The sequence below is a fragment of the Stegostoma tigrinum genome, chromosome 1 (assembly GCF_030684315.1).
Source record: "Stegostoma tigrinum isolate sSteTig4 chromosome 1, sSteTig4.hap1, whole genome shotgun sequence".
In the NCBI taxonomy this organism is placed as follows: Eukaryota; Metazoa; Chordata; class Chondrichthyes; order Orectolobiformes; family Stegostomatidae; genus Stegostoma; species Stegostoma tigrinum.
Window position 1 is genome coordinate 138,490,967 of NC_081354.1, and position 26,531 is coordinate 138,517,497.

The following is a 26,531-nucleotide window of genomic DNA, read 5'->3' on the forward strand; positions in this document are numbered from 1 at the left end:
TCAGAGTTTCCTTTTTAAATAAGACATTGATGTTTTTCTTTGAATTGTTGCCTCAGTTTTCCTGATTGTCTCTGTCTCTGCCTCTGTAAAAAGGAGCGTGCTTTTGGTGAGTTGGAGAAGAACAGTGATAAGCAACAAAGTAGTACAACACATACAGAAAGCGGACCACCCTCCCATGTCCGTCAGTTGCTCTCTGCATTGCATAAACATTTGCTGGCTCACTGTTACTCACGTTCTACTGCTAAGGTAATGTCAGTGTGGAAAGCAGAATGTAATTTATCAACTCTTCTTCCGTTACTCTGTTTCTCTTTCTTCACCGTTAACGGCCACATTTTTTTATTTGCACTGAGCTTCTGTCTGTCAAAAGTATTTGAACTTCCTGCAACTTTCGGTTCTTGAGAAAAGTCATACCATTCGAAACGTTAACTATCTTCCTCTGCATAAATGATGCCAGACCTGAGTTTCTCCGGTATTCTATGTTTGTTTCAGATTTCCTGCATCTGCAGTATTTTGCCTTTTATACTATCCTGAGATCTCCTTCCATAGAAATGTTGGCTTATTCCTTTTACGACTGAATCTCCAATTACTGTAGCCTTTTCGCACCTATTCTTTCTCTGCCGTCCATCAGAATCAACCATGGTGCAACAAAATAAAAACCCAAAGAACTAGTGTTGTGAGGAAGAGTCACCAGACCCGAATCGTTAACTGTTTTTTCCTTTGCAGATGCTGCCAGACCTACTGCGCTTTACCAGCAACTTTGTTTTAGTTCCTGGCACAGAAAATTTGGTTTCTCTGACAGGCCATGTCCACCCACCCTCTTCTCGCGCTCTTCTCCTCCTCCTTCCACACCCCCCCCCCCCCCCCCCGCCTTCATATCCAAATCAATTTCGCAGGGGAATGGCCACAGAGGATTCTTGCCCTACTTGTCTAGTCCTCTTACTCTGCCTGAGGGACATCCATTCTCTCCTTGCCTGTGGTGTCTTAGCCTGAGGAGTGATCACCTCTCTACCTACTGCCCATGACTCTCGGCCTCATCGATGTCCTCTGTCCCCAACTGCTGCTCCACCTCCTAACCTCGGGCTTCCAGGAGCTGCAGCTACACACACACTTTGCACACATTCTGTTCTAGCAAATTGTCCTGAAAGTATTGCATGGAATCCTCATGTAAAGAAATTTGTCAGCCATGTTAATAACAATGGGTTAATAATCAGTCACTCGTCAGGGATTAACTTTCTGGGTTAGTTTAACACAGTAAAACATCTTGAAATTTATGAAACAGATAAACAAACAAATTGATGTCTGTTAGTCTACTGAGTGCGTATAAGCTGTATACAATCTGCCAGGCAGAGTTATGGCAGCACATGAAGTCCTAAGGAATGAACTCTCAAAGGCAATCCTCCCTCATTTTTGCATCACCAGAGCTAAAATAATCTAATCTCTGGTTGGAACCTGACATGTTGTTCCTGGAAATGGATCCAAGTATGTTCTGTGAATTCTTCATTATGGCTACCTCTACCAATCTGACTTTACCAATTTACATGTAGATTAAAGTCAGCCATAATTGATGTACTACATTTTTTTTCTATATGTCCTCATTATTTCTTGATTTGTTCACAGCACATCAATACTGTTGGAGAACCTACAGACCACTTTGCATTTTCCCCTTATTATTTCTTGTGTCTTCCCATCTAAGATAATTTCTTGATATACTATTTATTCTGTAACATAGTGACAAAGCTCTCCTTTCCTTCTCACCTGTCCTTTCAAAACTCACATAACACAAAATATTTAGTTCTTAGCTTTGATCGTCTTGTAACCACAGAACAGGAACAGGCCCTTTGGCCTACCAAGTCTATGCAGAGCATGTTGCTATTCTAAACTAATCCCATCTGCTTGCATCAGGACCATATTCCCCCCCTCCTCTCTGCCTGATTGCGTATCTGTTTCAATACCGCTTATACTTTGCTAACAGATCATTTCTACCACATGAGTAATGCATTCCAGACACCTGCCACCCTTTGTGTAAAACCAATCTTGCCTCACATTTTAAACTTGCCCCTCTCTCTGTAAACCTGTGCTCCCTAGTATCCATTCTATCCGTGCATCTCACAATATGATATACTTGTATTAGGTCACCTCTGTCTCCAATGCCCTAGCGAAAATGATACAGATTTGTCCAACCTCTCCTTACCAATCGACTTCCATTTATGTTGATTCATTTTTTTTCCTGATGCATTCAAGTAAAGAGCCATTCACTTTGCTGTTTTATAATTTGCCTTATTTACTGCTTACTTTCATGTTTAATACACTCTGTTCCGCTCTGGGCATTATTAACCAAATAGCTGCCCTGTAGTGTTGCCTTTTTTTTGATTTGTAAACCTACATTTCTACTGTAAAGTCCACAATTCCTCCAGTTAGTTTAAAGCCAGTTCTAAGCTTTCAATTGCCCGCACCATTCATGGCCACGGACAGGCCAAAGGGACTAACAACAAAATGAGAAGACCTATTCTAAGGGGTATGCCTGCCTCCTGTTACTGGCCATCCAGGTAACTTTTCCCAGGGCTGTCGTGTCACGGTGTCTGAAATTAGAATTTGAGGAGTAGAGATATGTTGATCACTTTTTTTTAAAGGTGATGGTGATTGCAGATATAGGGAGGGGCAAAGCCATGAAAGATTTGAAATAAGAATATGAATTTTAAAACCAAGAGGCTACTTAACCAGGAACCAGTATGGTTCAGAACACAAGAAGCTTGGAAAACAGGAGTTGCTACGAGTTCTGGATGACCTAAAATTTAGAATGTAGAAACTGAGAACCCAGTTTAAAGCGTACTTACTTATTGTCAAGTATAGTGACAAAGAAGGCAAAAGTGAGTGTGTCAGCAGCAGATAATACGAGATAATTGAAGTCTGGCACTGTTACAGAGGTGCAGGTAGGCTTTTTTAGTAATCACGCGATTGAGTTAGAATTTCTCAGCATCAAATGTGGAAGCAATGTCATAAACAGACTGGTTTAATCTCTTTCATTTTTGAGGGAGAGGTTTTAAGGGAGACAGGTTCAAGCCTGAAGTGGTTGTGTATAGATTAGGATACCCACCTTTTCTGGTCAAACTAGAAGAGGATGGTTGAATAAACAACATGAATTTTATTGCATATAACAAGTATTTACAAGTTACAAGAATGTGATTGACAACAACAGAGCTTGTTAGGAGCATAATAGCTCCAGGCCTGTCTCCTATAAACTCATTCTTTACTCTGACATTATTTGACTTGGTTCTGCTAGATAGTGCTTACTGCAATTAACCCTATATTAAGCCTTTCAGACCCATAAATTTGGAGCTGATTATGTAGGATTTAATAGTAGAGCATTTCTAAATGCATAATTTCAGCAAGCAGAGTCAACGTGACTTCTTGAAGAGGCAATAGTGCCTGATGATTTTTTTCTAGAAATCTTTGAGGAGGATAGATAAAGGGGGGAATCAGTAAGTGTAGTATATTTGGATTTACAGAAGCCATTTGATAAGATACCACCTATTGTACTACTTGATAAGATGTGAACCCAGGGAGAATATACCATTGCAGATGATGCAGAAAGTTGGAAGGCAAGTGTAGGAGATGGCAGAGTTTGCAGAAGGGTTGGAATATAAAAGCAGCGATGTGCTTCTGAGGCTTTATAAAGCTCTAGTTAGGCCCCATTTAGAATACTGTCTGATTTTGGGCCCCACACTTCAGGAAGGACATACTAGCCCTGGAGCGTGCCCAGCGGAGATTCACCCGGATGATCCCTGGAATGGTAGGTTTAACATATGAACAGCTAAGGATCCTGGGATTGTACTCATTAGAGTTTAGAAGGTTGAGGGGAGATCTAATAGAAACTTACAAGATAATATATGGCTTAGAAGGGGTGGACATTAGGAAGTTGTGTTAGGCAGGGAGACTAAGACCCGTGGGCACAGCCTTAAAATTAGAGGAGGTAAATTTAAAACGGAAATGAGATGACATTTCTTCAGCCAGAGAGTGGTGGGCTTGTAGAATTCATTTCCACGGAGTGCAGTGGAGGCCGGGACGTTAGATACCTTCAAGGCAGAGATCGACAAATTCTTGATCTCACGAGGAATCAAGGGCTACGGGGAGAGTGCAGGGAAGTGGAGTTGAAATGCCCATCAGCCATGATTTAAATGGCGGAGTGGACTTGATGGGCCGAATGGCCTTACTTCCACTCCTATGTCATATGGTCTTATGGTCTAAGGATGTGGTCAGGCAAGTAGACAAAGATTTGACAGGGAGAGTGTAATATTGAAACAAGAGGTTATGTACTCGGGCAGCAAGCTTAAAGTGCTGAATAATATTTTTGAAGAAAGTTTATTTCTTTCAGAAACAACGGAACCGTGATTTGCGGGTCTTCAGAAAGCTAGTATCCAAGTTCATTGGGTAATAGGGAAAACAAATGGAATGTTGGCCTTCATTTCAAAAGAAATGTTATGAAAAATATGGAGGGTTTGCTAAAACTATACAAGGTGCTAGTCAGACCCAGCTAGAATACTATGAACAGTTTTGAGCCCCTCATCTAAGGAAAGTTATTCTGCTTATGGAGATTGAATCTTTTCTGGGCTTTGTGCTGATACCTGTATGGAAGAACCCTCTATTGAGGGCATGTCAAGTAAATGGGACCTGTATTCATTGGAATTTAGAAGATTGAGAGGCATCTTCTCAACTTCCAGGTTGAATATAATCAAAACGTCCAAGTAGGTCAGGACTAGTGATTCATTAGGTGATGTCCACCTCTGTTTTATCAGAAATTATCAGTAATTATTTTGATAATTCTGACTAGGCATTGTGTAATCCACATTTTCTTTATTTTAGGATCACTTGAGCGTAGATTTGCTGCATAAACACATGAACTTGCTGCTGCTATATGCATCTGATACCTACAGGCGATCTGCTGTTCTTCTGAAAGAGAGCTTACTAGATAAAAGTGTCACAGAAAAACTACATGGTAAGAATCTCACCTATACATAAAACCTGTATATATCCTGTACATCTGTCTCCACTGAAATTCTGCTATTTTTCATTGTATTATAATCAGATCTTTGGCCCTTGTGATTTTGCCATCAATTTCACCCCTGTCTGACACACTAATGTAGTCAGAAACCAATTCACAACTTAACTGTTTTTCAAAACAAAACTTTAAAGGACCGTCTGTATGTACAGTATAAAATCTGAAATTGCAGAGCATTTGGAAATACAAAATATTGTTGAGCAGTATCGGATTGGCATCGTGAAGGAGAAATTATCCCTGACGAGTTTATTAGAATCCTCTTTTGGGGAGGTAATGTTTATTTACAATATAAACAACTTGGATTAAGAAATTGAATGTACTGTTGTCAAGTTTGCGAGTGACACATAAACAGAATGTAAGGCAAGTGGTGAGTTCAACACTGTCTGCAAGGATAGATAAACTGGCAAAGTCAGTAAGCTGTTGGAATATAATGTGGAAAGATGTAAGCTTACATACTTCAGCAAGAAAGGAACTGAATAATATTTTAAACAGAGAAAGACACTGCAGAAAGCTACTGCACAAGGGGTATCAGGGGTCCTTGTGCACAAATCACAAAATTCTAGCATCCAGTTTTGGCGGATAATAGTGGAAATGGAATACTGGCTTTCATTTTAAATGGGATAGAATATAAAAATAGGATAGTCTTGCCAAAAATATACAAAACAATGTTTGGAGACATCTTGAGTACTGGAAAAAGTTTTGGTCCCCTTTATATTTAGAAAGATATATTGACATTAGAGGCAGTCTACAGAAGGTTGCCTAGCTTAATCCCTGATATGGAAGGATAAATAGGTTGGGCTTCTAATTGGTAGAATTTAGAAGAATGAGGCAATCTTATGAGGCTGTGTATACCGTTCAAATTCTAGCACTTTAGCAGCCAGGGGCCTTGATAGGAATGCAGGATAACAAGGAATGTACCTGTGCTTGTTGTGCAGCAATCTATTCCACCTTATTCTTCAGCCTGAGGTCTGCATTTCCTGCATGGACTGACAGTCACTTCCCTAATGATAGTTTTCTTGAACATCACCTAATGAATCACTAGTCCTGACCTACTTGGACGTTTTGATTATATTCAACCTGGAAGTTGAATCAAAAGCGAAAGGGGTTTCTTCAGGAAGAATGAGTCTTCTGTAAACTGAGAACTTTTCCTACAGCGAACATGAGATCTGGTAAGATAGAAGCTTTATGCCTAATTGACAAAGTGTGGGAGGTTTTTCTTTTGGGAAGGTAATATTTATTTACAATATAAGTGACTTGGATTAAGAAATTGAATATGCTGTTGTCAAGGTTGCGAGTGACACATAAATAGATGGTAAGGCAAGTGGTGAGGATAACACTGTCTGTAAGGATAGATAAACAGGCTGTTTACCTGTTACCAGTTTTTCCCTGACTATCAGTCTGAGGAGTGCGAGCAGATTGTCATCCCTACATTGAGTTCTCCCTATCCATACTTAATCACACTTCTCATTAGCAGGGATTTCTGGTAGTTCATGATCAATATTCCATGAAAGGAAGTCATTTGAGACAACTCATTGCGGTGGGGTCAAACCTATTTAGAGATATCTGGATGTCCTTGAAAAATAATTAAGGCGACTGCTTTGAGCAACTCATAACAAGGTCAGAAGATTGAGCACAGGGGTTTTGACGCTGCTCTGTGTGGTCCTGTATCAACTTATGCAGGACCCTAGAATTGTTGGGGAGCAGGGATTTGGTCTGTTCTTTTATCTGCCTACACCATTACAGTTCTCGAAGGCTTATGCCAACCATCTCCAACTGGACAACATTGGTTCTTGCTAAAGCATCACATGCTTTACCAGTTGATGTGGTGTATATGGATTTCAGCAAGGCGTTCGATAAGGTTCCCCACAGTAGGCTATTGTACAAAATGCAGAGGAATGGGATTGTGGGAGATATAGCAGTTTGGATCAGAAATTGGCTTGCTGAAAGAAGACAGAGGGTGGTAGTTGATGGGAAATGTTCATCCTGGAGACCAGTTACTAGTGGTATACCGCAAGGGTTGGTGTTGGGTCCACTGCTGTTTGTCATTTTTATAAATGACCTGGATGAGGGCGTAGAAGGATGGGCTAGTAAATTTGCAGATGACACTAAGGTCGCTGGATTTGTGGATAGTGACAAAGGATGTTGTAGGTTACAGAGAGACATAGATAAGCTGCAGAGCTGGGCTGAGAGGTGGCAAATGGAGTTTAATGCGGACAAGTGTGAGGTGATGCACTTTGGTAGGAGTAACCGGAAGGCAAGGTACTGGGCTAATGGTAAGATTCTAGGTAGTGTAGATGAGCAGAGAGATCTCGGTGTCCATGTACATAGATTGTTGAAAGTTGCCACCCAGGTTGACAGGGCTGTTAAGAAGGCATACAGTGTTTTAGCTTTTATTAATAGATGGATCGAGTTCCGGAGCCAAGAGGTTATAGTGAAGCTGTACAAAACTCTGGTGCGGCCGCACTTGGAGTATTGTGTACAGTTCTGGTTACCGCATTATAAGAAGGATGTGGAAGCTTTGGAAAGGGTGCAGAGGAGATTTACTAGGATGTTGCCTGGTATGGAGGGAAGGTCTTACGAGGAAAGGCTGAGGGACTTGAGGCTGTTTTCGTTAGAGAAGAAGGTTGAGAGGTGACTTAATTGAGACATTTGAAATAATCAGAGGGTTAGATAGTGTGGATAGGGAGAGCCTTTTTCCTGGGTTGGTGACGGCAAGCACGAGGGGGCGTAGCTTTAAATTGAGGGGTGAAAGATATAGGACAGATGTCAGAAGTAGTTTCTTTACTCAGAGTAGTAAGGGAATGGAACGCTTTGCCTGCAACGGTAGTAGATTCGCCAACTTTAAGTACACTTAAGTCGTCATTGGACAAGCATATGGACGTACGTGGAATAGTGTAGGTTAGATGGGCTTCAGATTGGTATGACAGGTCGGCACAACATCGAAGGCCTGTACTGTGCTGTATTGTCCTATGTTCTGTGTCACGTGTAGCAGTGCTCCTACCAGGTATGATCCTAGGAGGTACCTTTTCTCCCACTGTGATAAGGATAAGGCTACCTACTCAGCTCATCAATTTCAGCAATAAAGAAGCATCCCTCCAACCATGAACTCCCGTTGCTGTCCTTAAACCTGCTTCTGGCAAGAGCAGTGGACCAACTGACAGTGGACATCAGCAAGTTGGAGGAGACCCAGTAGATGCAGCTTGTTTCCACACTTGCCAAGTACTAGACAACTTTGATTAAAAATGATAATGACATTGGTTATGTTAACCTAGTAAGCCACAGTAATATGACTAAACATGACTATCCAGTAAAGGTTTCTTACCACTGGATCCCACGCCATCACTGGGAAGAAGTCTGGCACAACCTGAAGAAATCTTTGGATCGAGGTAGCATCCAAGAGTCATCATGCACAGTCACCTCCCTCAGTGTCCTTGTGAGAAACAGAAAGCTGAGGATCTGCATTGATTACTGGCACTCAATGTGGACTCAGGCATGCCTACCCTTTGCCAATGATTTCTACAGTCTCAATTTGGCCACAGTTATAACCAGCTACCCATTGCTATTCAAAATCTTGAGAAGATAGCATTACAAGCAAGCACCAGGGAAGTTTAGAATATACAAGAATGCTGCTTGTGCACTGTAATGCCCCGGGTGTCTTTGGTTGTATAATTGATAAAGCTTTTGGTAACCTTAAATTTCAGTCCCTTGCTGTGTAACTGGAAGACCAATTTCTCCTTTGGCTCAAAATTCCAAGTTCAAGCTAGGAATTGCCAACTTTTCTGGACAAAAAGTATGTTGGACATACCACTACCAAGAAATAAATTGCTCCTGACGATGAGAAAATCTTAGGTTGGCGGAATGGCCCTGACCTAAAATTCAGAAGAAATCATGAGTTCCTCGGTCCTGCTGGTTACTTCAAAAGGTTTGTGCAAGACAATTGGCCATCCTACTCCTTGACTTCCTGAAGAAATCAAAATATCGCAGGAGCAGTTGGGAAAGGATCTACAAGACATTATACTTCATGGAGCAACAGAGTTGAAACCCAGCATATAAAGACTCCTTTTGCACCCTCAAGCAGAAGCTCGTTTCTTTATCTTACCTTGAATACCTGATTTTCCAGTTTCCTTTTTGTATTGGAAACTGACTGACCCAGGAAATAGTGCTATCCCAGATTCAAAACAGAAGAGACTGGTAATTGCTTATCCTTGGCAGAGTCTCCAGCTGAATGAGTGGAATATAGAGATTTACCCCCAGAGTGAAACTCAAACCAATAGCTTAATGGGCTATTTCCTAGAAGTTCAGAAACATTCCGATCACTGCAGTTAACAGACTACAGCCCTTTCAGCTACTTTCAGTTGGAAAATTGACTTTGACCTTGGGAGAAAACCAACCCTGCCTGGCTATGGTTGATGTCATGCCCATGCTCCAAGTCAGTGGCAGAATTCCAATCCTGCTTCCCTTTTGGCATTCAGACTAGGATTCAGCAGTGTTAATAACGTACTTGAGAATGAAATCCAAACTAGATCCAGGCAGAGGGAGCCAGGCATAATTTCACCTTTATCACATATTTTGAAAAAGACCATCCGCTTCAGCTGATTGACACTGACACTGGCATCAATAACATGAACCATTACTGGAATGGCAATGCCCAGTGCCAGCTGAAGAGGGAGTCTTACTAGGTATGGAAACTGTTGAAGCTGAAAAGGATCAGGAGTGAAATGGCGATCTCTATTGTCTGGCTCATTCCAAGAAAAAGGGGAAATAATTCATCCTTCCTGACTGCCTCAAATGTCAACTGTTGGTTGCAGTTCGTGATCAAGGATGACATTAAGTAATGAAAAAGACAATTGCCCTCAGGGCAGTGTTACAGCATGGGATGGCTATTGATATTGATGACTAATGTCATAATTTTGAGAGGTGTACTTTCTACAAAGCAGGACAGTGACTTCACCCCAGTTTGGGATTTAGGGTTGCCAAGAGACCTGTAGAATCCTTGCAATAGATTTTTGGTAATAATGGAACTGATCATATTGTACACTGTGGTGTCTTCACAACATTCAAGGTCAGGCGAGTCCCACAAATGATCAAAAGGCCTCCCCTACAGCCAGAGTGTTTATGCATGATTTATTGTCTGTTTGTGTTCTGTGTTGGATTTTAAGTGATCAGAGGCACGGTTTCCAGAGCAAGATCCTACTAGAGCTTTGCAACTTCTACGGCATTGCCAAGAGATGCATCCAGAGTGTAATGGGCAGTGCTAAAGATTCAACTGTGTTCTACATGACTGTCTGCAGGCCTTGCCTCTAGAGTAAATGAACGTGACCCGAGTCCCTTCTCGTGCTGGTTTATGTAGTGATTGCAACAAGGTCAGCCATGTGGACCTTGGAATGTGAGTTCCATGTTAGGGGCTGTTAATCTGGTACAGTCAATCATAGACCTGGCCTAATGGGAGTGCCAGACATCCTGTTCACTTCACTTTCTGAAGAAGGGTCCAGACCCAAAACATCAACTTTCCTGCTCCTCTGCTGCTTGGCCTGCTGTGTTCATCCAGCTCTACACCTTGTTAATAAAGTGTGAAGCTGGATGAACACAGCAGGCCAAGCAGCATCTCAGGAGCACAAAAGCTGACGTTTCGGGCCTAGACCCAAGGGTCTAGGCCCGAAACGTCAGCTTTTGTGCTCCTGAGATGCTGCTTGGCCTGCTGTGTTCATCCAGCTTCACACTTTATTATCTTGGATTCTCCAGCATCTGCAGTTCCCATTATCTCTCTCTGCACCTTGTTATCTCTGTTCACTGAGAACTCGCTCTGAGGGAGCTGGATCAGTGTTGAGGACTCTCCACGTGTAAATAAAAGGTGACTTCGTAACTGGATACCAGCCTTTTTGGAGTTATTTCAGTTTATGCTTATAGCATCCAAAACTCATCCATGGGTTTTTTCCCTCCACACTGTCTTTATTCTGTCTGCTTAGATTGACGACACCTTCTGATGGGGATGGTCAGGTTAATGAGTAGATAGCAGAACATCATCTGAAGCTGAGGCAGGTGATTGAAATAAATGGAAGTTGAGGTCTGAGAGAAGTGCCAAGAAGAAAGAGTGACCGATCGCGAGACTGACAGGATTGACCTCAGAAGTTGGAACAGCAGTGGTCAGAATAAGATACAGGATGTGTGGGAACGTGAAGCCCACAGAATCATCAAGTCACAGCTGACTCCATTCGTGTTGTTGAATTGATAGCTGGAGAACAGCCTCTGAAAGTGGTTCAGAAGGAATTTGTTTGAAGCCAGGAGTCTGGTGAATGATGTAAAGGCAAATAACACCCTTGCTGGTGTCCAAGAGCCTGAAGTGTTAGTGCATAATGGCTCCAATGGTGGTGTCAGATATTGATGTGGAATCCTGGAATTGCCTGTTTGTTTTTGAATCCAAGAGGTGCTTTCAGTTTGGGAGGCCTAAGGCAGAAATTGAAGTAACAAGTGCTGCCAATCGTATGTCTCCTAAAACGTCAACCACGAGCCCAAAGTGGACAATTTGCTACAGCGCCTGGATGCTTTGGAAATTTCCAGTACAGATACAAGACTGAAAGTCTTAAGTAAATCTATATGTTGCCACAACTCTTACTATTTGTCCAGACAGTAGTTCAAGAAAGTACTACCATTAATGTGAATTTGAACTTTCTAGTCACCATGGTACAATTGAAACATGAAGCCGCTTAGCAGCGTGCTAAATGTCATTGCAGTCCCGGCAATTACTTTAAGTGGGCAGTGTGAAATGGGACCTTCAGGTGGTGGCGTTATTGGAGGGAAATGAGTTAGGGATCTGCAGTTTTCCAGACCTCCTCCAGCAAGAAGAGGGAGGGAAGCTAGAGCAGTTGAATACTTTCCACTGGAAAGAAAGGGTAGCTTTGGTGGGGAGCAGGCTGATGGAATGTGGGAGCAGACAGGAATTCAGCAGCCCATTGTAATCCACATGATTGTTCCATGTATATAAATCCTTGTTTATCCTTAATTTCCCTCCCTGTTTCTAATGACCTACTCTCAGTAAAATGAAACTCTGCTTCTTGATCTTTAAACCAGGGTTGTATCAAATCTCATTTTACAAGAGCATTGGTTCTGAGTTTCTATGCAATATTATTTCCTTGCCTGACTGCACAGATTACCAAGTTAATTCAGACATTGATTTTTGTGAAATCATGCTGTAACACTGATTTCAATGTTCTCGTGGACGTTATTGCACTTCAATATGCATTATTGTGGTTCAGTGTTTCAAGAGGTTAGGTGATATGATGAGGCACCACGAAAATGAATTTATTACTGTAACCCCAGAAATCTGAATAAGTTCTGCATTTTGTATGTTCAGAAGACTAGTAATACGTTAGCAGAATTTTTTTAAGTAAATTAGTGATTCCTCTGTATTAAGCTGCTATATCCAGTATGTAATTTATATAAATTACAAAGTCACAGAATATAAGCTTGTTTCAGTTTTTATATTGCTAGATTGCCATTGTGTGCAAAGTTCTAGTTAAGTATTTCATGTCACACAGGAATCTGATTTTAATGACTTAAATTTTTCTTGTGTTTAATATCAATATGAAGAAGCAACATATGGGTATAAAATTAGTTCAGTGGCTAGTAAAAACTTTGGTGCTTCAATATCTTGTGATTTGTTACTTTTTCCTTTTTAGGTATTCTTTTTAACTCTGCGGCTGGAAGTGTGTTGTCTCAAGTGATCTACTCCCTTCTATTGTTACCTGTTAGCATTGTGCGACCTTTATTGGGCAATCTTCTAGATCTGCTCCAACCTCTTGATCATCTGATCCGGTTTTTACCAGCTGCTATGTTACTGGAGGAGCAGGAACTTGAATGGGCGATGCATGGTTAGTTCATCCGAATTTTTTTCCCTCCATTTTAGCAAAATTTTCTCTTCAAAAGAAGGTGATAAGTTGCACAAGTTAAATTTTCTGCATTATTAAAAGTGAATTTATTTGGGAAGGGGCTGAAATGAGTACTCTTTCAAATCAAAAATTAGTTTACACAGAGACTTGAGCTCCATTGCACTGCAGCTGTTACGCTTTGGCAGCTGTAACATGTAAAAGGAACATACAATTTGTACTGCTGCTATAATTTTGTTCCTGGTCACTGGTCAACCAGTGAAAGACCACCTTATTCAGATGTGTAATTGTCATGTGGAAGCTGATGGAGTTGGCCACAGAATATATCCCGTATGGGGATATAGCAGAGGTTTTGATTACTTCATCTGTAACCATGAAACTGTTGACAATTGTTGGAAAAGTGTAGGGAAAACCAAACACAATCATTAAGGATAACAAGGTGTACAGCTGGATGAACTCAGCAGGCCGAGCAGGAACGCCAACACCGTTTCATTCTGGGCTTTGCAGAAGCAGTTCATTACTAGGTATCTGTGGTCTTCCTGTACTCCAGCATGGAGAATTGGCACATAATTTTCTTTACGTAGCCAGCTTGCTTCTAGGTTGCATTAACTCAGTTCACATAGAAATCTCAAATGTTAGCTGGAATGTCACTTAACTTGAGTTCCCACAAAAGTCTAAATTTCTATTCAGGTTTTTGTTGGGGAGAGATTTGAACAACAGAATTATGACTACTCTGGGGTTCTTGGAATCAGGCAAAGAGTGCAGAGATGATCCGGAATGAAGAATAGCATTGGCCACACTGCTTACTCAATCCACATCTGACATGCTGCCTTGTCTAAGGATCAGTAGATATGTGCTGCTAGAATGTGGCAGACTGTGTTCCGCTTGAAAGGCAGAAGCTTTGCCTCCACCATTTTGTTAGAGGCGACTAAGTTAAGGGAACCTGGATAATTTTGATGGAGAGCAGAGGCCAGCACAGTGGTACAGTCTGAAAAGCAGATTTTTTTTTAATGCTATTTGGGGTGGCACAGTGGCTTAGTGGTTAGCATTGGTGCCTCACAGCACCAGGGATCCAGGTTCAATTCTAGACTCGGGCACCTGTCTGCATGAGTTTCCTCCAGGTGCACTGGTTTCCTCCCACAGTCCAGAGATATGCAGGCTAGGTGGATTGCCATGCTAAGTTGCCCATAGTGACCTGGGATGTTTAAGTAGGTGAATTAGCTTTGGGAAATGTAGGGGTTACAGGGATAAGTGAGGTGCATGAGTCTGGGTGGGATGCTCTTTGGAGAGTTGGCATGGATTTGTTGGGCCGAATGGCCTGTTTTCCCCACTGGGGATTCTGATTTGCCTCAGTTGTTGGTATTTGCTGCTGGCCCAAAGCAAAGTTGCTCATTTAAGATCCAGCAGTCTCCATGGTGTAAATTTTACTTGCACACAATAATACATTCTCTTGAAAATTGATTTTAAAAATAGCATTTCATTAAGTTTTTAGGATATTGAACATAAAACTGTAAAGCACAGGAATAGGCCCTTCAGCCCACAATGTTGTGCCAAACATGATGTCGAATCAAACTAATCCCTTCTGCCTGCCTCTGTTTTGTATGCCTCCATCCCTTGCATATTCATGTGTTTATCTAAAAGTCCCTTAAATACCCCTATTGATCTGCCCTCACAACCTCCCCTGACACTGGGTTCCAGTATCCTCCTTTGTGTAAAAGACTTGCCCCTCACATCTCCTCTGAACTTTCCCCCTCATCATAAATGCATGCCCCCTAGTATTAGACATTTTCAACTCTGGGGAGAAAAGGTTCTAACTGTCATCCCTATCTGTGCATCTCATAATATTATAGACTTGTATCAAGTCTCCCCTCAGCTTCCACTGCTCCAGAGCCTGAGATTTTTCTAGCCTCTCCTTACAATTCATACAGCCTCTGCTTATAGCTCATACATTGTGAAATGATTGTCCCGTGCTGCAGTGCTGCTATAAGAGGTTTGCCATCATGCCAGGAATGTGCAGATTGTCTTACAGTAAATATTGCACAGGCTAGCCTTGTGCCTCTTGGAGTTAGAAGAGCAAGAGGAGACTTGGTAAAAACCTAGGAGGTCCAGAAGGATTTGAGGGGCTAAATGTGGGAGTGGATGACTACGGACAAAGGGGAGGCAGAAGGGATTAGTTTAATTTGGAATCTGTTCGGCACAATATTGTGGGCCAAAGGGCCACTTACTGCACTGTACAGTTCTATATACTAACCTAGAATCAGAGGCCACAGTTGAGACTTCGCACTGCCCTCATGCCAGACTGGTACAAATGATAAAGCCACATTGTATCAGGGGTGAACTAGCAAGATGGATACAGAATTGGCTTTGTCAGAGGAGACAGGATGGTGGAAGGATGCTTTTAGGAATGGAGGGCTGTGACTAGTGGTCCACAGGGATCACTGCCAGGACCTCCTTAGTCAACATAAATGTTTTTGAGGAAAACATGGCTGGTCTCATTAGTAAGTTTGCAGATGATACAAAGATTGGAGTTGTGGATAGTAAGGAGCATTGTCAGAGGATATAACAGGATATAGATCAGTTGGAGGCATGGGCAGAAAAATGGCAGATTGAGTTTAATGCAGATAAATGTGAGGGGATGCATTTTGGAAGGTCAAGAATGGCTGGAAATAATAGTGAATGGCAGAGCCCTTAGGAGTATTGCTATGCAGCGGGATATGGGTGTATGGGTCCACAGTTCCCTGAAGGTGGCAGTGCAGGTAGATAAGGTAATGAAAAAAGCCTGTGGCATGCTTGCCTGCATTGGCAGGGACACTGACTATAAGGATAGTTATGCTGCAGCTTTATAGAACTTTAGTTCGACCACACTTGGAATACTTGCATACATTTCTGGTCACCACACTACCAGAAGGACATGGATGCTTTGCACAGGGTACAGAAAAGGTGTACCAGGATGTTGCCTGGTATGGGGGATTTTTAGTTATTTGGAAGAGTGAATAGACTGGATTTGTTTTCATTGGAACACAGGAGGTTGAGAGGTGACCCATAGAAGTTTATAAGATTGAATGGCATGGGTATAGTGGAAAATATGAAACATTTTCCCAGGTTGGAGGGCTCAATTAGTAGGGGACACAGGTGCAAGGTGCAGAGGGGCAAGTTTAAACTCTGTGTGAAGCACATTTTTTCCACACTGTGGTGAGTGCCTGGACCACACTGCCTTGGAAAGTGGTGGAAGCAGACTCAATAGGAGCTTTCAAGAAACACCTGGACAGATACTTGAATAGGAAGGGAGTTAGAGGAGTAAGGATCCTGTCGGTGAAGGCGGTTTTAGTGTCAAAGGGCAAAATGGCTTACTCCTGCTTCTCATTGTATATTTTGGGAAATGCAGAAATTATCAGAAATTAGGACGGACAGGTCAAGGAAGTGGGATGAAGTTAGTGGGTGGGAGACCGGGTGGGGCTTGAGGTGGGACAAATGGTTCGGGAGGCAGGGACGAGCTGGGCTGGTTCCTGTTGCAGCTTCCTCTACATTGGGGAAACCAAGTGGAAGCTTGGGGACCGCTTTGTGGAACACCTACGCTCGGTTCATAACAAACAACTATGTCTGTCAGTCACAAACCATTTCAACTCCCCCTCCCACTCTTGGATGACATGTCCATCTTGGGCCTCCTGCAGTGCCACAATGATGCTGCAGGAACAGCATCTCCTATTTCGCTTGGGAACCCTGCAGCCCAATGGTATCAATGTGGACTTCACAAGCCCCAAAATCTCCCTACCCCGACTGCATCCCAAAACCAGTCTAGCACATCCCCGCCTCCCTCACCATTGCCCCCACCTCGAGCCCTACTCCCATCTCCTACCCACTAACCTCACCCTGCCACCTTGACCTGTCCATCCTCTGTGGACCAACCTATCCCCTCTCTAACTCCCCACCTACGTTCACCTTTACAGGCTCCAACCCTGCCTCTTTGACCTGTCTGTCTCCTCTCCACCTGTCTTCTCCTCTATCCATCTATCCGCCTCCCCCCTGTCTCCCTATTTATTTCAGAATCCCCTTCCCCCTCCCCCATTTCTGAAGAAGGGTCTTGACCCGAAACATCAGCTTTCCTGCTCCTCTGCTGCTTGGCCTGCTGTGTTCATCCAGCTCTACACCTTGTTATCTCAGATTCTCCACCATCGGCAGTACTACTATCTCACACTTAACGTGCAGTGTCTGACCTAAAACGTCACCTCTTCTTAGAACATAGAACAATACAGCGCAGAACAGGCCCTTTGGCCCTCGATGTTGCGCCGACCTGTGAACTAATCTAAGCCCATCATCATCATCCTCCTTTACACTGATCAAACCTTTAGTTCACTCAGGACTGTGACTCGAAAGGAATTTGGGTACTTAAAACAAATGTATTAAGCAGTTCAAACATTCTAATGATTAAAGATGTAACAGCATCTTAAGTTTGTTTAGTACATCCTTATCAATAGTGTGAGCCATTGATCTTTTACTTATAAATTCTGTGTGCGATACTACCTTCTCACTAACACCTGCAGAAGGTCTGAGGCTCTGAAAGCTACTGATTTCAAATAAACCTGGACTATAATCTGGTGTTGGCATTGGCAGTGCAAATTGATACACTGTAGAGAACTGAGCATTTGGGCAATTAACTGTTGTTATTTTAACCAATCGAGCATCACAATGTGAAGTCCAAGAGCAAAGGTTGAGAATGTGTGGTAAATCAGGTATAGACATTAGAGACAATGAAAAATTGGATTGAGGCAGGAAAAATAAGAGACAGAAACATAATTTTAAAGATATAACATTTAAAATTTCGAGCAACAGTAGGGAATAAAACTTCACACTTAGCTTTTAGTGTCACAGAGGATGACTGAAAGCAATTAACACCTACTGCATTGTTAGAAACGCAGTTAAGAATGCAGTGGACAAGATTTATTTTTGAGATGAGCTTGATTGTTCCCGTGCAAGTACAGCAAATTTAAGTGATTGAATCCCTCTCTGATGAGCTAGGAAGTAATATGCCATTTTCACAAACTTAATGGCAGAGTGCCACAATCTGGCAAGAGTTTTGGGATTTCCACATTTAACATCGCATCTGACCTTGGCTGAAGTTGCTATAGCATTTATGCATGCCAAGTGCTATTTTCCTTGTTATTTCTATTTATGTTGTGGCTATGTATAAAGTCGAGATGTCACTTGCAAACTTAAGTGGTTAAAATGTAATGAGAAATTGAAATAATCTGTGTTCCTTAGAATCTGAAAACAGTCCAGAAAAATACATTTCAACTGATGCTAAATCTTGGATTTGGCTCATTGATATGGAACGGACGATTTCCTTCACTGTTGGGCAATGTCTTGGAGAAATGCTGCAAGGTCCTATTTGTTCGGCGGAAGAAGGGAATTCTGCATACTGGCTACAAAACCAACTTCTCAGCAATGGACTTGAAATTGACTCTGAGCAACTTGGTAGGCTAATGTCTTTATATCCCTTGTACCATTTGAGAAATCTGTAATAGACTAAGTTTTAACCAAGCTTTCACCAAGTGTTTTAATCCACTACAATAAATGCTGCACAATTTTCTGTATAACTTCACAAGTAATTTTCATTAATATTTTGATCACCAAAGTATATTATGTTTCTAGTAATCGTTGTCAGTGAGTTCTCCCACATCAGCTCCTAGAGTGGATACAACACATGCAGTTAAACTCATTATATGTGAGCTGTTCAGTTCTGCATTAAATTTATCAAAAACACGAGAAAAGTATTTAAAGAACATAAATTAATTGGACATTTAGACTATTACTTACTTTGAAACTGCAATGGTTTGGCATTTAGGTATCCCTCAAGAACACGGTGATTACACTTAAACACAAATTACTGGGAAGCATTTTCAGATATCCTGGGAGCATGGTTTGGTGGGAGACAGAGGGTGGTGGCGGAGCGTTGCTTTTAGGATTCGAAACCTGTGGCCAGCGGTGTTCCACAGGGATCGGTACTAGGTATACTTTTTATTGTTTGTTATTTATATAAATAATTGAATGAGCATAGAGGAGGCATGGTTGGTAAGTTTTTATGGATGACCACCAAAATTTGTGGTATAGTGGACAGTGACAAAAAGGTCCTGATCAATTGGGTGTCATGTGCTGAGTGGCAGTGGATGGAGTTTAATCTGAATAAATTGTGAGGAATTGCATTTTTGTAAAAACCAACAAAGGCAGGACTTATACAATTAATGGTAGGGCCCTGAGTAGGGTTGTAGAGCAGAGACACCTAGGGGTTCAGATACATAATTCTCTGAAATTTGCTTCATAGTTAGGGTGATTAACAAGTCATTTAGCACACTTGCCTTCATTGCTCAGTTTTGGAGTATTGGAGTTGGGATGTCATGTTGAGGTTGTACAGCATGTTGGTGAGGCTTTTTCTGGAGTATGTGTGCAGTTTTGGTTGCCTTGCTATAAGAAGGATATTGTTAAATTGGAGAGGGTTCAGAAAAGATTTACCGGATGTTAATGGGAATAGAGGGTTTAAGTTTTAAAACTAGTTTGGATAGGCTGGGACTTTTTACTGGAGTTTAAAAGGTTGAGGGGTGACCTTTGTAGAGGCTTAAAATCATGAGGGATATAGATAATGTTTATAGCAAGGGTCTTTTCCCGCAGCTGATTAGTTCAAAACTAAGGAACGTATTTTTACGGTGAGAGAAGTTCCTTTTAAAAAGGACGATGCCCAAACCTTTTGCGCAGTGGTTAGTATTTGGAATGAACTGCCAGAGAAAGTGGTGGATGCAGAGAAAGTTCAAACATTTAAGACATTTGGATAAGCACATGAGTAAGAAACGTTTGGAGAAATATGGGCAAAATGCAGGCAAGTGGGACTTGTTTAATTTGGGAACATGGTCAGTGTGCACTGGTTGGATTGAAAGGTCCATTTTCATGGTGTATCACTCTATAACTCTAATAAATGTGCAATGAAAGTGTAGGACAGCCCTTTCCAAAATGGCTGTATTGGATCCCTCATCATTTAGCTCTGCAAAAAATATTCAGCTTTTTTTAAAATTTGCTAATATTAGAGAGTTTCTATTTAACCATCTATCACTCGGATTAGTCCATAAATTCACCATATGTTATATGAAGTAGTTAAATCTAAATGGTCTACTTTCCCTCCACTAAACTAAAGTCTGCTTTCCTGTGTGTCAGTTTGTGGTTCTGTTGAGTAACTGCTTAATTGCTGTTGAGCATGATCAGTTTTGGAAAAGTTGAGACTCCTGCAGCTTTCTTGACAGTTCCTGCTTTATTTAAAAAAAATCCAATGACGGGATGTGATCAGAGATAGTGGGAACTGCAGGTGCTGGAGAATCCGAGATAACAAAGTGTGGAGCTGGATGAACACAGCAGGCCAAGCAGCATCTTAGGGGCACAAAAGCTGACGTTCCGGGCCTAGACCCTTCATCAGAAAAAGGTCTAGGCCCAAAACGTCAGCTTTTGTGCTCCTAACATGCTGATTGGCCTGCTATGTTCATCGAGCTCCACACTTTATCATTGATGGACTGTGACTGTTTTTGTCATAACCAGCATTTGTTGTCCATCCCAAATAGCCATTAAGGTGACCTTGTGCTTGAATGACTGCAGCCATGTGACATAGGTACACCCACAGTGCTGTGCAGACCAACTTTTTAGGTTCTTGATACGATAATATTAAAGAATTGCAGTATAGTTCCAAATCAATGGTGAATGGAGGGAAATTTGCAGACTGCTGTTTCCATACGTTTTTTTTCCTATTCATTTGTGGGATATGGGCATCGCTGGCCAGCCAGCTTTTCTTGCCCATTATCAGTTGCCTTTTAGAAGGTGGATGTGAGCTGTCTTCTTGAACCACTGCAGTCTACCTGCTGTGGGTTGACCCACAGTGCCATTAGAGAGGGGATGCCAGGATTTTGACCCAGCAACAGGGACAGAATGGTGATATCTATCCAAGTCCAGATGATTGGCTTAGAGGGGAGCTCTAAGGTGGTGGTGTTCCTATATATCTGCTGCCCTTGTCCTTTCAGATAGAAGTGGTCATGACTTTGGAAGGTGCAGTCTGAAGATCTTTGGTGAATTTCTGCAGTACATCTTGGAGATAGTACACACTGCTACTACTGAGATTCAGTCGTGGTGTATGCTTATTGATGTAATGCCAGTCAAGTGGGCTGCTTTGTCCTGAATGGTTTTGAGTTTCGAGTGTTGTTAGGGCTACACTCATCTGAGAAAATGGAGTATTGTACTACACTCCTGACTTCCGCCTTGTAGATGGTGGACAGGCTTTGAGGAGTCAGGAGATGAGCTACTTGCTGCAGCATCCCTAGCTTCTGACCTGCTTTTGTAGCCACTGTTTGTGGTGACTGCAGTTTAGTTTCTGGTCAGTCATAGCTGCTAGGGTGTTGATAATGGAGAATTTGGTGATGGTAACACTGTTGAATGCCAAAGGACAGTGGTTAGATTGTCTCTTTTTTTTGTTTTGGTCATGGCCTGGCAGTTGTATCGTGCAAATGTTACTTATTTGCCACTTGTCAGCCCAAGCCTGGATATTGTCCAGATCTTGTTGCATTTGAAAATGGACTGCTTCAATATCTGAGGAGTCATGCATGGTGCTGAACATTGTACAATCATTGGCGAACATCCCTACATCATCCTGTGTGTCAGGTATGACTCCAACCTCTGGAGAGTTTGCCCCCAATAACTGCTGCTTCCAGTTTTGATAGGGGTCCTTGATGCCACAGTCAGTTGAAGGTAGCCTTGATATCAAAGGTTGTCACTGTCACCACGCTTCTGGAATTCAGCTCTTTTGTCCATGGTTGAACTGCTATAATATGTTTGGGAGCTGAGTGGCACTGGCGGAAATCTAACTCCACGTCACTGAACAGGTTTTTTTCTGAGCAGTTGCTGCTCAGTAGCACGGTTGATGACACTTTCCATCACTCTACTGATGCTTGAGAGTAGACTGATGGGGTGGTAATTGGCCAGGTTGGATTTGTCCTGTTTTTTATGAACACAACATATTTAGGCAATTTTTCACATTTTCAGGTAGATACCAGTGTGTAACTGTACTAGAACAGCTTGGCTAGGGGCGCGGCAAGTTCTGGAGCACAAGTTTTCAGTACTATTGCTGGAATGTTGTCAGGGCATGTAGCCTTTGCAATGTGCAGTGTCTCTAACCGTTTCTTGATGTGTGAAGTGAATCAACTTGGCTGAAGACTGGTATCTGTATTGGTGGGGACCACTGCAGAAAGCTGAGATGGTCGTCACCTCATCACTTCTAGCTGAAGATTGCCATAAGACATAGGAGTGGAAGTAAGGCCATTCGGCCCATCAAGTCCACTCCGCCATTTAATCATGGCTGATGGGCATTTCAACTCCAATTATCTGCATTCTCCCTGTAGCCCTTAATTCCTTGTGAGATCAAAAATTTATCGAACTCTGCCTTGAAGACATTTAATGTCCCAGCCTCCACTGCGCTCCGTGGCAATGAATTCCACAGACCCACCACACTCTCTGGCTGAAGAACTGTCTCCTCATTTCTGTTTTAAATTTACCCCCTCTAATTCTAAGGCTGTGCTCACGGGTCCTAGTCTTCCCGCCTAATGGAAAAAGCTTCCCAGCGTCCAGCCTTTCTAAGCCTTACATTATCTTGTAAGTTTCTATTAGATCTCCTGTCAACCTTCTAAACTCTAATGAATACAATCCCCGATCCTCAGCTGTTCATCGTATGTCAAACCTGCCGTTCCAGGGATCATCCATGTAAATCTCCACTGGACACGCTCCAGCGCCAGTATTTCCTTTGAGGTGTGGGGCCCAAAATTGGACACAGTATTCTAAATGGGGCCTAACTAGACCTTTATAAAGTCTCAGAAGCACATCACTGCTTTTATATTCCAACCCTCTTGAAATAAACAACAACATTACATTCGCCTTCTTAATTACAGACTCCACCTGCAAATTAACCTTTACAGAATCCTGGACCAACACTCCCAGGTCTCTTTGTACTTCTGCTTTATGAATTTTCTCACTGTTTAGAAAATAGCCCACGCCTGAATTCTTTTTTCCTAAGTGCAAGACCTCACATTTGCTCACGTTTCCACAATTGTTTGATCTGTTGATTGTGGGATCCCTTAGCTCTATCTATCACTTGCTGGTTTGCATGTATGCAGTCCTGTTTGGTGGTTTCACCAGGTTGACACCTCATCTTCAGTTATGTTTGGTGCTGCTCCTGAAATGCCACCCTGCACTCTCAAGTATTGATCCCTTGGTTTGATGGTAAAGATTGAGTGGGGAATATGCTAGGCCATGAGATTATAGATTGTGCTGGAATACAGTTCCGGTGTTGATGGCCCACAGCACCTCATGGATGTCAGGTCATGAGTTGCTAGATCTATTGGAAGTCTATCCCATTTAACACAGTGCCACACTACATGATGGAGGTTATTCACAACGTGAACGCAGGCCTTTGCCTCCACAAGGATGTGTGGTGGTCACTCTTACCAAAGCTGTCAAGGACACATGCAACCGCAGCTAGTAGATTGGTAAGGATGAGCTCACAGTCCCCATGTATTTTTAACTGGTTAAGCTTGGTGCTTTGAAAGGCACTGGCAAAAAAAAAAGCCCTTCCCTGTTTTAGCATTATTCAATCTCCCTTCTTTGCCCTTTTATTTGTGGGACAGTAGCCATGTGTAATGCGTCTTGCGTCATTTAGAATATAATCTCCACTCTCGCTACTAATACATGTGAATTTGAAAATTTGGTTTTTAGTTTTGAAGCATGAAAGCTTTGTCAGCTGTATATTTAACTCGAATATATTAAATGAGGAACAGTAAACCATAGTTTTCTCTGCTCAATAAGCTGATTGACCCACTCCTGATTATTTCCTGTGTCCCTTTGTTCGAACACAATGTTTGTAACATTTATATCTTTATAGCAGAAAATTATTTTGTTATGCAAATATTGTTTCCTTGCTGCAGATTTACTCATGAATTGTCTCACTGGAAAAGCGTTGTCTGGCTCTGTGGAACGGAAGTCTTTTGAATTCCGAGTTTCTGAAGATACTGCAGCACTTATAGATATCGCATTGGGTACCTCAGTAGAACCAGGGTACAAAATTTGGAGGAGAATGCAGGTTTATGCCAACAGCAGTGGTAATTTTTGACCCTTGCATAATTTCATCTGATGCTGTTTTATCCCTTGTCTAGCTTTTCTAAATGTTCTATTGTTTTGATGCAATTTATTATGAATTAAATAATTAGTTGAAGCGAGCTTTGATAGATGTAATCTCATTATGAAATGATGCTATGTGATTCCCTTTTTAATGGAGCTGAAATTATAGCTGGCTGTGAACAGGAAAGGTAGTTATTTGCCTAAGTTTAGTTTAAACAATTATTTTATATAATTGGATCATCTTTGTGCGACTGTGAAAAAGACATGTTTTGTGCTTAGCAGGTTAAGTTGAGTTGTGTATCTGTCGATTTAGTGATTCATAATTTTGAGAAGCTCAGAACTGGGCCTTCATGAAGCAGTGGGGGCCATTAGCAAGAACAAAATTGTACTCTGACTTAAACTATAATAATATTGCCCGGTATTTCCTTTAGTTTTATCATCACCATTGAATTGGGGAAATCCACCCTGCTTCACTGAGGAGTGCAGAATAGCAACCAGCAAACTGAAAAATGACATAACAAGTTGTATCCTCTAACAAAAGAATACTGTCAAGCTAAAAAATGAAACCAGAATGCAATGGACATTAAGTGATCCCATGACCAATGGATCAGATCAAAGTTCTTCAGTTTTGCTACATCCAGTCATGAATGATGGTGGAAAATTAAATAATGAACTGGAGGAGGAGGCTGCACAAATATTCCCTTGGTGGAGGAGCCCAGCATATCAGTGCAGAATAGAAGGCTGAAACGCCTGCAATCGTAATAAGCTAGAAGTGATTGGATGATTCATCTCAGGCTCCTCCTGAAGCCCTCGGCATCCAATACGGCAGCTTCTACAAGTTTAATACATCCCAAATGATATGAAGAAACAACTGAAGGCACTGGTTACAGTGAAGGCTCTGGGCCCCAACTATATTCTGGCTGTAGTACTGCTGGTTTGTGCTCTTGAACTAGCCTTGTGCCTAGCCAAGCTGTTCTATAGTTACATCAGTAGCATCTGTGTAGTAATGTGGAAAACTGGCCGTGTATATCCTGTCCACAAATATCAATGGTTTATTTCTCTTACCCTTGTGCTACAGACACGCCTATGTGCACATAAAATACCACCACAGTCACTGCTCTTCCTTGGCAGCTAACATTCTATCCCATGAGTTTAACTTCTGCCATGCCAAATAATAAAATTGGATTTACTAAATCTGGTTATTTATTGGCTGGGGCCAAGAATTTATCATGAAATTTATACAATGAAGGCTGCTTCAAATGAACGAATTTGATTTGTAGTTGAGAAGTTTTCTTCAGTAAGGAATTGCATAACAAGTATTCTGATTACATTAAACAATTGTTTAATTTGCTTTCTTTCAGAATGGGAACATGGTACAAATGGAGATTATTTGTTGGACACTGTGTCCCGGTTTATTCTTGCCGTATTACTCAAGCACACAGGATTATTTCAAGAGGCGTGCAAAGATGAGCGGTAATTTCAATAAATATAAAGAAGAACAGGCTGGTCCTCTGGGGAGAAAGGAAGGACCTCAAATTTAAAGTTTTCAGGTTGACTTAAAAAAAATAGAGATTAAAATGAAATAAATTATGATAAATGGCTTTTTCATAACACAGTAAAGAACCAAGCTGAATACCAAAAATACAGAAAAAAAACCCAATTGGGTGAAGGTTCATTGCACTTCCTCAATGGCAATGATATCTTTCCTGAAAACAGGAGACCAAACCCTGCACACACCACTCCAGGTGCAGACTTACTTGAATCAAGACTTCATTACTCCTGTACTCAAATCTTCTTGCAATAAAGGTCAGCATCCCACCAGCTTTCCTAAAAGCTTGTTGCACCTGCACCACAAGGTGTGGAGCTGGATGAACACAGCAGGTCGAGCAGAAAAGCTGACATTTCGGGCCTAGACTCTTCTGAGGCTGTGCCTTGGGTCCTAGTCTGTCTTCATAGTGGAAACATCTTCTCCCATCTCCACCTCCACCCTATCCAGGAATACCCTGTGTTCTGTCAATTTCAATGAGATTTCCCCTCATCCATCTATTGAGTACAGACCCAGAGTCCTCAACTGCACTTCATTTGACAAGCTTCTGAGATCATTCTCGTGAATCTCTTCTGGACTCTATCCAAGGCCAGTATGTCCTTTCTTAGATATGGGGCCCAAAACTGCTCTCAATATTCCAAATATGGTCTGACTAGAGCCTTATACAGACATAGCAGTACATTCTACTCTAGCATTCTAGGCCTTTCAAAATGAATGCCAACATTGCACTTGTCTTCCTAACTGTCAAGTGAACTTGCACTCTCTGCCCTTGATTCTAACTCTCCTGCCTCATGATATCTCAAACTTGATGAACTGCACCTCCCACCTCATCTTTAGCTTAGAATAAGCCTGGCAT

The 26,531-nt window shown here is 41.9% G+C and overlaps 1 protein-coding gene across 2 annotated transcripts in view; it reads left to right on the forward strand.

Annotated features, from left to right (window-relative positions):
- The window catches only part of LOC125450659 (probable E3 ubiquitin-protein ligase HERC1), a 235,586-nt gene that overhangs the window by 58,835 nt on the left and 150,220 nt on the right, over positions 1 to 26,531 (forward strand). For both annotated transcript variants that reach the window (XM_059648883.1, XM_059648890.1), the window contains exons 15-20: positions 94 to 246; positions 4,861 to 4,993; positions 12,733 to 12,924; positions 18,199 to 18,411; positions 23,937 to 24,110; positions 25,491 to 25,602. In XM_059648883.1, coding sequence (XP_059504866.1) covers positions 94 to 246; positions 4,861 to 4,993; positions 12,733 to 12,924; positions 18,199 to 18,411; positions 23,937 to 24,110; positions 25,491 to 25,602 — 977 coding nt within the window. The remainder of the gene's footprint in view (positions 1 to 93; positions 247 to 4,860; positions 4,994 to 12,732; positions 12,925 to 18,198; positions 18,412 to 23,936; positions 24,111 to 25,490; positions 25,603 to 26,531) is intronic.